At 48.7% G+C, this 11,778-nt stretch overlaps 4 protein-coding genes across 4 annotated transcripts; all 4 read left to right on the plus strand.

Moving 5' to 3' along the window:
• Positions 1–4,194: 4,194 nt before the first annotated feature.
• VTN00DRAFT_7703 (uncharacterized protein) lies at positions 4,195–4,932 on the plus strand (the record flags this gene model as incomplete). The annotated part of the gene is made up of 1 exon (XM_069434476.1): positions 4,195–4,932. The coding sequence occupies one exon, from the start codon at positions 4,195–4,197 to the stop codon at positions 4,930–4,932; it is 738 nt and encodes a 245-aa protein (XP_069285969.1).
• A 1,858-nt stretch (positions 4,933–6,790) lies between these two features.
• On the plus strand, positions 6,791–7,867 carry VTN00DRAFT_7704 (uncharacterized protein; the record flags this gene model as incomplete). The annotated part of the gene is made up of 1 exon (XM_069434477.1): positions 6,791–7,867. The coding sequence occupies one exon, from the start codon at positions 6,791–6,793 to the stop codon at positions 7,865–7,867; it is 1,077 nt and encodes a 358-aa protein (XP_069285970.1).
• A 247-nt stretch (positions 7,868–8,114) lies between these two features.
• On the plus strand, positions 8,115–8,725 carry VTN00DRAFT_7705 (uncharacterized protein; the record flags this gene model as incomplete). Its single annotated transcript, XM_069434478.1, has 2 exons — positions 8,115–8,492; positions 8,558–8,725. 2 exons carry the CDS (start codon positions 8,115–8,117, stop codon positions 8,723–8,725), a joined length of 546 nt encoding a protein of 181 aa, XP_069285971.1.
• Positions 8,726–10,485: 1,760 nt separating this feature from the next.
• VTN00DRAFT_7706 (uncharacterized protein) lies at positions 10,486–11,658 on the plus strand (the record flags this gene model as incomplete). Its single annotated transcript, XM_069434479.1, has 2 exons — positions 10,486–11,556; positions 11,641–11,658. The coding sequence occupies 2 exons, from the start codon at positions 10,486–10,488 to the stop codon at positions 11,656–11,658; spliced, it is 1,089 nt and encodes a 362-aa protein (XP_069285972.1).
• Positions 11,659–11,778: the final 120 nt, after the last annotated feature.

The raw sequence follows: 11,778 nt of genomic DNA on the forward strand, positions 1-11,778 counted from the left end.
ATACATGCGGACTGACTCACATGACCTGTTGCCATCGATCGAGCTGTCAAGACCAGCCGGATATGCATACGTCCTCCCGTGCAGCATATAGACTATATTATGCAAGATCGATTTCTTTTCCCTGTCCATGGCTGTCAACTCATCCGCCCGTCCAGGACCAGTCCCCATATCCGGACAGCTCCAAGTCAAGTCTGCACGCACAAGCATACAAGCACGGTCCTCGAGGTGCCCGGGCCCCATGTGTTCCCCACTTGCAGGTTTAGGCTGCATGTCGTGACTTCACGACCATCCACTCAGGGACCAGAACTGCATCGGCAGACCGAGGAAGAATCCTATTCCGGAAAAGTGTTCTGGTGCAAACTGGCAATTCTGGAAACCTTGTTTTCTCTTCTTTCCTTTTTACTCAAGCCACTGCTGATCTTGCCGATTTCTAAATAATGGCCCAGGTCGGCATTCCGTTTCCCCCCCCCCCCCCTACCTTCTAAGTTTCTGCGCGGGGATCTGCGGGAGTGGACCCCGGACCATCCATGAGATCCGCGCTACCTGATGGGCAATGTGGAGACTTGACTTTCTCGAATGGAATTCGGGACCGTGGATTTCAGGTTGCGAATAAGGATTTGGCAAAGACCCACGTCCAAAAGCCGCGCCTACCCCCACTTTTTTGCGCGCTCGTGGCGTCTGCGTTGTTTAACTTGCGCACGCGTAGGGCAGTTTTCCTTTTTTTTTTTGTTTTTTTTTTTTTTTTTTCTTTTTTCTTTTTGCTTTTCCTTTTTTGGGGGTTTCGGCGGTGTTGACCAATCACGGCCGCTCCTGAAGTTCTAGACTCGGGTGTCTTACTAAGGTGCCTGTCTGTCGGGATCTGCTTGCTAACATAACCCACAAGCGAGCCGCTCACCCGACCACCTGCGCGAATCCTATACAGAAATCGATCAAATTCAACGCGCCACCATGCCACCAAAAGCGCGTATAAATTCGAAAAATTCAGCTCATCAGGAGGGGCGAATCCTATTGGCTATATCTGCCATAAAAAATCATGAGAATCCGCTGAGTATTCGCAAAGCAGCACGTCTTTATGATGTTCCTTTCTCTACTCTTAAAGGACCGACTCCACGGCACTGTTGCCAGGACCAATATACGTGCCAATGGGCATAAATTGACTGATACTGAAGAGGATACACTTCTACAATGGATATTGGCCCTGGATCAGCGTGGAGCAGCTCCTCGACCAGCCTCTATACAGGATATGGCCAATATTCTTCTTTCTGAGCGCAGTCCATCCAATGTTCAATGTCATGTTGGCAAGAATTGGGTCTACAACTTTATCAAGCGCCATAAAGACCTAAAAACACGATATTCACGAAGATATAACTATGAGCGTGCCAAGTGCGAGGATCTGAAGGTCATCCATGAATGGTTTGAGTGTGTACAAACTGCTATTCAACAATACAGCATCCTTGATGATGATATCTACAATTTTGATGAGACAGGCTTTGAAATGGGCTTGATTGCCACTGCAAGAGTAGTCACTGGAGCAGAGACATCTGGTCGTCCACCTCTTTTACAGCCTGGGAATCAGGAATGGGTAACAGTTATTGAATCAGTCAATTCAGCAGGATGGGCACTACCACCTTATATCATTTTTAAAGGGAAGGCTCATCTCCAGGCCTGGTATGAGAATGACACCTTGCCGCATGACTGGAGGATTGAGATCAGTCCTAATGGGTGGACTACAGATGAGATTGGCATGTCATGGCTTCAAAATCTGTTTATTCCATATACAAATGATCAGACAAAGGAAAAATATCGGATGCTGGTCCTTGATGGGCATGGAAGCTATCTAACGCCTCAATTTGATCGCGCCTGCGCCCAAAATCATATTATACCAATTTGCATGCCACCACATTCATCTCATCTCCTGCAGCCTCTTGATGTTGGCTGTTTTGCTGTTCTAAAGCGCACATATGGCCGCTTAGCTGAGGATAATATGCGGCTTGGCATCAATCATATTGACAAGCTAGATTTCCTCACAGCCTATCCCAAAGCTCGTACAGAAGCCTTCAAATCAGAGAATATCAAAAACGGCTTTGCAGCAACCGGATTGGTGCCATTCTACCCGGATTGGGTGCTTATACAGACTCGATGCCCGAATCGCTCTAATTCTTGAGTTTGTAAATAATTGCTGTTTTGGGTCAATAGTAAAGCTTCGGATTCTATATAGTATTCGCGCGGGTGGGCGGGTGAGCGGCTCGCTTGTGAGTTACGTTATGCTATGCAGTATGCAGCTATGCAGGCATCTAATCTAAGGGCTAAGGCATCTGTCCCTCGTATCCCGTATCGAATCGAACTGCATCCTGCAGCGGCGCAGCACGAAAAATAAACCACGGAGTACTACTAGCTAAGCCAGCAGTATGTTAAGTACCTAGGTAGTTAACGATTTATCGATCTAGTTAGTGATTTCGTTTTACTACCGACGGATAGTTGAAGTAGCTTGGTTAGTTCCTCAGGAGGTCTAAACTCTCGGGACCTTTGCTGCGCCGCAGAATGAATGCCGTAGGATCGTGATGGCTGCTTTTTGCTTTTGCTTCGGCTTTCTCCGGTGTCTAGCTGCGTACCTAGCTACCTAATTGGTAGTGCACTGTACTACTATTTCTATTTCTATTTCTATTGCTCTCGTCTTGCCCTGTCTAGGTGAGACAGACAGACATGACAGAACAGGTCTGGTATGGTCTCGTGGATAGGTACCATAACCAGTTAGCCAGGTAAGGCGCGATGAGATGGAGATGGAGATGAGGCGGGTCAAGGTTGGAGGAGGATGAGGCTCTGGTGCTCTGATGGACATGTGTCTACCTAAGTAGGTACCTAATCTGAGGCTAGATTAGCTGTCTGGCTGCCTAAGGTGGTTGTGGCTGGCTGTCTGACTCGATCGGATCGGATCTGGATCTTGAGCCGCAGCGCAGCGCAGCGCGGACAGATACCTATGCAGGCCAGAAGGCGGACAAGGCAACGCGATGCGATGCGATGCAGTCGGGCCGCGGGTGCGGCCGGGGACGGGGGTATCTATCCGCTATCCGCTGGCTAGTCTCGGTATTTATGTATGTACGGAGTAGATGGTGCATGGTATATACCTAGGTATCTACTATTAGGTACGGTACTGTACTATTAAGTCCCTAACCTGCCTTATTATTGGGTGATGTTTGTGTTGGTTGGTTGGGTTGGGTTGGGTTGATGGTGCTTTCGATAAATGGCAATTGATGATAGTAGTGTTAAGAAAGTCGAGCTGAGGACATTCCATAGATACACGTATGTACTGTCCGTGTAATGTCACAGCAAAAAAGCTCTCCTTTGAGACGATATGTAGACATATACTCTATCCTTAGATACTTAGAAGTTATCAAGAAATTCATACAGTAGACAGGGAAGGATCAGGATCAGCTGAGAAGATCCGGCTCTTCACATAATAATAAACTTTAGCTCGATTGGTTTTCAAAACGTAGGAAACTTCCTAGTTTAGTTTGTTCTGTCTTGCTCTACGGGAACTATTCTATTCTGTTGACGTCTTCTGTTTGGTCCATCCATGTATTCATATTACCCTATCCCCGGCCTATTCCCGGAGCACCTGACCTGGTGATGTACTGTACTTCTGAATGGATCTCAAGAGCGGGAGGGGGGGGGGGGTGGGGCATCGACAAAGAAAAAGAAAGAAAGTACTCTCTCTCCCTATCTCTTTCTCTCGCCGTGGCGTGGCACCGGAGTTATGTACTCGTATTGTATGGCTAGGGCTGTCTTCTTGGCATCTGTATCGGCTCTCTTCTCCAGCAGGAGCTGGACAACTGCTTCATGCATGGATGTGAGAGTTAGTGCCCTTCAAGGCTATACAGGCCTTTAGTCTTCTTTGATTTCTTAGTGGCCATAAGGCTACTCTGTCAACAGCCTCGCCGCACTCGACCAAGCGAGGCTGAGTTAGGCATCTCTCTGCCACATTGTGTCAGCTAGGTAGAAATTTCGTCGTTGTGCAGATTGACGAAATTCTGAGAACACTTCTCTTTCTGTCAGTGGACGCATTGCACATTTCGTCAGAAGAAATTACAAAACCTGTTCCGAAAAGAGAGTGTAGTGGAAAAGTTTTGGACCTCCAGTTGCTCCAGCTTGAGGCCGCCAAAGACGACTCGGCAGATGTCACCTGTCGTCTTCGCCATGGCGATTTGCACTCACCACCCGACTATGAAGCAATCTCGTACGAATGGAGGTCGGAAGAAGGAGGATACGAGGTCAAATGCGATACGTCAGTCGTCAGGAATCTCAAACCATCTCTTTGAAGCGCTGCGTGCTCTCCGGTATCCTGATAGAGCGAGGTTACTCTGGGTCGATCGCTTCTGCTTTAACCAGGACAACACCGAGATTGACCTGATGTTTAGCATCTACTCCAAAGCTACGTCGGTTATTATCTGGCTGGGAAAAGAGAATCCGGTGACCAAGACTGCCTTTGAGGTCATGGACTCCTTGGCGTACATCATCTGTCGTGAACGCAACGGCGCTGGTATGAAAGGTGACAATATCTCCCCATTTGCCATGAAGGAAAGACCAAGTGACTGCTCCCTCTTCCTGAACGGACAGGACTTTTTCTGTTTCTCCTTCAGTCGCAAGGGCCCGAAGATGTATAGACTGCCACGCCATGGTTCCCTTGGTGACGATGCTATTTTCAGGTTTAATGACGACAGGCTTTGGACTGAGATCGATGGTATCCTCTCCAATTCCTATCTTGAGAGAGCATGGATTGTTGAAGAAGTCGCTGCAGCGGCTGAAGTGAACGTGTTTCGCGGAAAATCTAATATGCCATGGTCCGTTTTCTGGGCTGCCTACTTGGGTCGTCAAATTTTCGCCTTTAAGCCACATATGGCATCAGATCCAGATGCCTCGTACGGCGCTATTTAGGGTGTGAGAGATGCCAGAGAGCGATCAGAGATCCACAGTTCTCTTCGGACCTCGCCTCGGTCCTGGCAACATTCACATACTCGAAGGAGGCTCGACCGCATGATCACATCTATGCTGCGCTGAAACTTGTCAAGACGCCACCAATTCACCGGCTTCTTAACAACCTACGTAATCAAAGTATCGAAGAGCTATTCGTCAATGTTGCTTCTTCTATCATTAAGGAGCGAAATGACCTGTACCTATGTGGCAACAAGTCTGTTCTAGGCCAGAGAGTCCTTTGACTTCCAACTTGGGTTCGTGAATGGACCTGTCACACCAATGATTATGCAACAGAGTACTTTAGCTCGGTGTTCAGTTGACTGATTCCGGGGAACTATTCAATCTCTGAAGGTTCCCTGCGTTTGGATGCTCATGTCCTCGACAGGGTAGAGTACGTTTCTCCTTTAGTTTCTGATGATGATGCCACACATTTTCTACAGCTGGTAGAAAATCCGGACGCCCTTTTCAAACGACAGAACAAGAGCCTCTTTGGCAGGTACATCGGTGAAGATCCCAAAGAAAAACACGCCAAAGCCTTCCCCGCAGAGACTGCACAGGACCAGGTACTTCACAACCTGGCTAATGCGTTTGTATTGCTCACGACCCTTCAAGAATGTCCATCTATGCTTCTGGATATACTCTCCGAACTTGGAGATACATGTGCAAGTCGTCTGGATAACGAGCCTTTTGGTCCATCATGAACCCTGTTGCTCGACTCCGCTCGTCTAAGCCAGTCCCTCCTGGAGAATGATTTATTTCTTGCCTGGCTTTATACTTCATCGATGAGGCGAAGACAGCGAGGGGAAGGTATCGGAGCACTTCCAAAATGCTATGGAGCATGGATCAAGGCGGGATTGGTGCTGCGATCTGCCAATATATCCACGGGGAAGTTCTTGAGAGACCTCTGTCTCCAGCATCTCTCCCGTTCCATCCATCTTGAACTCGAGACAGTGTGTGTTTGCCACTGGGAATGGATATTTCGGACATGCGCCCGTGGGTGAGGTAAGAGAGGGTCACGTTGTTGCCATCCTTGGGGGCGGCTGGGTGCCTTATGTTCTCGAGGAGCGCGGTGAACGCTACGCGCTGGTCAGCCATGCTTACGTGGAAGGATTAATGGCCTGAAGAGAATGCCTGCTGGAATGAAGATACAGAGCATAGAACTAATCTGACATTGAGAGAAAGACATCATAATGCCATCCCTCAGCAAGTCGACCAACTCGAACATCGAACAACAGGGCGAAGATTGAACATCAATGCTTGTCTTGAGGCTCTCTCTCTCTCTCTCTCTCTCTCTCTCTCTTTTTTTTCTTGCTCAACTAGTTGCGCGCACCTGCGCCGGTACCTTCACAGCCCCAATATAGAAAGTATAGCAGCGTATCAGTGTCTCTTATGCAGTTTTTGGTAATAAAATTCCGCTGCTAATGACAAATGGAGTAAGAGAAGGTTGAGCGATTGACGCTTACAGTACTGTTTACACATAATCCATGCTAGCTGCTACTATCATGAACACTCCCGGATACTGACTTTCCCTTTTATCTAGATATTTGCTCTGACCATTCTCATTGGACTTTTTTTGATTGTATGATCCTTGGCCAAAGCTTCGTGCAGGGATTAAGCTATATGGAGTACGATGTTTTAATACCAGCTTCGTATAAACGAAAATAACCATCTTTGACACTAATTCTTCCCTGGACTGCAATCCCCAACGGTGGAATGTTCCGTTCGACCTCGTTGATACAAGTAGCACTCAGGGCCATGGTTCCTGTGATACGGATAATGCGGCTACGGCTCCGAAGTCGATCACAGATAGCATTGACAAATGAAGGATGGGTGGAGCAATGGTCGGATCGTCAACCTTATGTCGACGGATACATATCGCATTGACCAAGCATCCGGCTGGCTGGCTTGGTCATACCCTGTGGCCATCATCGTTACCATGGTACTGCTCATCATCAATCTGACTTACAGCGCTTTGCCGGGGATCGGTCTGTTTCTGCTCTCCGTCCCAATTATGGGCATTGTCGTTCGCCTGTTGTTTGAAAGTATCAACAATTTGACAGATAAAAGGGTCAGCCTGACCCAGGAAGTCCTCCAGGCGATACGGTTCGTCAAATACTATGCGTGGGAGATGGATTTCTTAAGCCGTATAGCAGACATCCGGCTCAGTGAGATCAGATCCATTCAGATTCTTCTGGCCACGAGGAACGCAATAAACTCCGTCGGAATATCAATTCCCGTCTTTGCCTCAATGCTGGCGTTCATCATATATTCTTTGTCAAAGCATGCTCTGGATCCGGCCACCATATTCTCATCGCTGACGCTCTTCAACCAATTACGGTTACCCTTGAACCTCCTTCCCATGGTCATTGGCTTGGCCACAGATGCCGTATCGTCCATCAGCCGGATTGAATCGATGGAGCTTGTGGAGGATGCCGCGGATGCGATCAACATCAGTCACGCAGAGTTTACCTGGGAACGAGCCATGTCCAGGGAAACAGATGAAGAAGCAAAAGCGTCGGCGACGGCTAGACAGCGGATGCAGCAGAAGAAAAACGACAAGAAGGCGGCAAAGAAAGGACAAGCCGCCGGATTGACATTCGAGATAGCCGACAAGGCTGCAGATGAGTCAGAGCCGGAGCCGGAGCCTTTCAAAATTACAGATATCAATATCACCATTGGCCGAAGGGAGATTGTTGGTGTCGTTGGAGGCGTTGGCTCGGGAAAGAGTTCTCTCCTTGCCGCTTTGGCAGGAGACATGTGCCAGAATAGCGGATCTGCCACCATCGGGGGCTCAAGGGCATACTGTCCCCAGTCTGCCTGGATGCAGAATGCCACCGTCCAGGATAATATGTTTTTGGTAGAGAATTGGATGAGTGACGATTTGACCAGGTGGTAGATGCGTGCTCGCTCCGCCACGATCTAGATATCCTTCCACATGGTCGGTTCACTGAAATCGGGGAACGAAGTATCAATCTCTCGGGCGGGCAGAAGCAGCGTGTGAATCTTGCCCGCGCCATTTACTCCGATGCGCAAATCATGTTGATGGATGATCGCATCCTATCCTTGGCCTTCTCAAAGACAAATGTCGGATCCTTGCCACGCACCAGCTTCACATACTGAACCGTTGTGATCGCATCGTTACGATGAATGATGGAAAGATCGGCGCATTCGATACGTTCGACAATCTTATGGCGCACAACGAGGAGTTCCGAACAATGATGGCAACGGTTGATGTTGACCAGCAGGACAGTGCCGCAGCAAAGGAGGTTGATGATTCTGCCGACGTGGCTGCCGAAAAACCTGCAGAAGATTCGGAGGACTCGTTGATGCAGGAGGAAGAAAGAGCATCAGAGAATGTAGGACTGAAGGTTTACTACAGATACTTCAAGGCATCCGGATCCGTCCTGGTCCTGCCTTTGATCTTCCTTTTCTTGATCGTCGCTCAGGGACCTCATATCGTGACAAACCTATGGTTGACTTGGTGGACCTCTGACAAACTTGGATTCCCCACTGGGAAATATGTAAGTTGCTTAACTTCACATGTGAGAGGCCTTGAGAATGTAGGAAGACTGACATTCAATGGCAGATTGGCATCTATGTCGCCTTGGGTGTGACTCAAGCTCTAACGCTGTTCTTGTTCTCGGTGGCCTTATCCACGGAACGGAGACGAGCAAAAGGCTCCTTCATCAAGCAATGCAGCGGGTTCTTCGTGCGCCCATGTCGTTTTATGACACTACCCCGCTGGGACGCGTGATGAATCGTTTCGCCAAAGACATTGACACAGTGGACAATAACCTCACCGACGCCATGCGACTGGCCAGCATGACGATTGCAATGGTAGTTTTGGTCTTTATCCTCATCATTGCCTACTATTACTGGTTTGTCGTTGCTCTGGTCCCTCTGTTTGTGGTATATGTTTCTTCGGCAGCCGTGCTTCGGCAAGAGAACTCAAGAGACACGAGGCTGTTTTGCGAAGTGTCGTATTCTCTCGGTTCAACGAGGCCATCTATGGGACTTCAACAATCCGTGCATATGGAGTGGGCGAACAGTACATAAGAAGGCTCAACGATGCAATCGATAACATGGATAGCGCCTATTATTTGACCTTTGCGAACCGACGATGGCTGAGTGTTCGACTAGATGCAATTGGAATTATAATGACCTTCGTGACGGGAGTACTTGTGGTCACTTCTCGCTTTATGCCTCCTAGATGGAGGTGGAGCAATGTAAAGGCACTGAGAGTGCGTCTTGATACAGGATGAGCATGGTTCTCGACGATCGCATTTGATCTTCCGCCGAGCGCACATGGAGCACGAGTACTTCTGGAGTGGTTTGTCAGCAGGACTTGACGCACTGGCTGCTCCCTCTGCGCACTGCGGGGCTAAATCTGGCTGCGAGGCCATTTTCAAACGAGTCACACTGTGCCAGACAAGTCAAGTACAAGCGAGAGAGGTGTTCAGGTGAAGCAGGTGGTGTCTTTCACCATATCTCAGTGTCTTATCGGAGGTGAGGCTCGCCGACTATGCTGCCTCGGGCCTAGCGCGCGATTCCTCACGTATGCGACATGTCCATAACCTAAACATGTGTTTTCTTTTCCTGCCGGTCTGCTTAGACATAGAAACAGTTATGACTGTTATTTTTGCCATCAAGATCAGTAACGGCGATAGCAAGAGATTGGATTCAATGTCCGATATGTAACCCTTGGAGGGAATACGGCAAGTCGCGGTGCAGTGGCTGTAGCGTTTGCCAGGTACCTAACTTATGAATTGGTGAGAAGGTCGAAATATAGAATCATTAATTGACAAGAGTCGTCAGAGTTGGGAAGAGCCATCTGCAACATTCGGAGTCCAAACTTGACCCTACTGCAACCCATGCAGGCACTACCTAATTCTGTTGATGGAACCAGAGACAGGTACCTAGGTATCACTAGCAACCTCGTTTTGTATTATTCGCAAAGCCATTATTAATTCTTTGCTTTTCCCCGACGGCATCCATCGGCTTCCAAAGGAACAGTGGGGATCTGCGTTCATGATTGGCGCTTAGAAGAACTGATGGCCTAAATCATCTACGACGGAGTAGTCGCTCAACCCTCATACTTGGAAAAGACCCCTCATTATCGCTAGCCCTAAAATGGCCCGGAGCCAAGTCTATACTAAACATATATTGTTTCTTCGAATCTCAATACATTGAACAGACTGGAAGCAGTATTTCAGGTTCCCTGATCACGGTGCAACAATGTTCGATTCACGATCGAACATGCACATCCCAATGTTCCCTGGCGAGCCTTTTATTTTTGCTTCTTTAGGGTATCCCTACTAGATGGCTTTTTTTTTCTATTCGGCAAACGCAAAAACAGCCTCTGCTTTTGTAAATCACTGTTTGTTTCAGAATGGTGAAGCAGAGTGAAAGGAACCATTGGTCCCTGGCCACTTATCAGTGATGACCCTGCCGACATTGAAGCAATGGAGAAAGCGGCGGCAGACCCCAGGATCGTCTTTTTATCTGACTGGCACCATGCGAGTCCATACAAATACTAGAAAGCTGACGGAGACTCTGTTCATCGATTGTCCGACTGTCAACAGTCTGCGCATGTTTTTGAGTGGGCCTCAAGAAGCAGAGCATACCAGAGAACCTCTGATCTGCGATCCCAGCAACGAAATCTATCTCGCCGCTCATCCCTCTTCAATGTGTGCTGACACTCCAAGCGGTAAATCGTCCGCTCCCTTGTCAACAACAGAAGAACTAGAAGAGTACGACAGTATCACAACTCCATTGGAGACTTCAGACTCAGACACATCACCTCCCAGTGAACGGAACACTCCATCCACAATGACATCCGTCATCCTGCAGGGCCTACCCAGCAGCACACGCAAGACCCTATTTTTATTCCCTGACGGCTGTGGATCTTGCACATCGTACGCGGCCTTGCCACGGATCAGCCCTGACACCTGCGTGATTGGCCTCAACTGTCCCTTTCTCCGGTCACCTGAGGAGATGTCCCGCCAGACGCTGGACGATCTGATTGATATTTACCTTGCAGAGTTGCGTCGGCGACAGCCCAATAGTCCGTACCATCTGGGCGGCTGGTCATCCGGCGGGATCTTCGCCTACCGCGCGGCGCAGCTTCTCATTGAACAGGGCGAGGAGGTTCTCAGCTTGATCCTGATCGATTCACCAGTCCCACGCAGACTCGATCGGCTGCCACAGCGGTTCTACGACCATCTGAAAGAATTCAATGTCTTCGGTCAGGCTGCCGGAGGGGATCCTAAGACTACTACTACTTCCGCTGGACCGCCCGAGTGGTTGATTCCGCATTCCAACGCGACAATTGACGTCTTGGAAAATTATTATGCTATCCCTTCACTCGAAGGGACGGCTCCTAAGACGACAATTGTCTGGGCGACGGAGAGTGTGATGGATGGAGTGCGGATCCCGAAGCTGCCTACCCATCCCGATGACACGGAGGGCATGAAATTCCTCAGCGAGCCACGCACTGACTTTTCTGCTGCTGGTTGGGAGGAGCTGTTCCCGGGACAGGAGGTGATTGTTGAAAAGGTGGATGGTGCAAATCACTTCTCTTTGATGGTATGTCATCCTATCTGAAATAATTGTATTGTACGTCTCGCATGCTGACCAGTCCTGCCTTCTTATAGCGTGGTGAACATGCAGCTGGTTTGGCAAAATTGATTGAAAAAGCGATGGCCTAGATGGTAATCCTAATCAGTCTAAAATAAACGTACTATTACGTAGAGCAGGCCGGAAGTTTCCATCAGGAAAGAAAAAAAAAAAAATGAGAGAGAGAGAGAG

Source organism: Thermoascus crustaceus (assembly GCF_041956765.1).
Source record: "Thermoascus crustaceus strain CBS 181.67 unplaced genomic scaffold VTN00scaffold_5, whole genome shotgun sequence".
Lineage (NCBI taxonomy): Eukaryota > Fungi > Ascomycota > Eurotiomycetes > Eurotiales > Thermoascaceae > Thermoascus > Thermoascus crustaceus.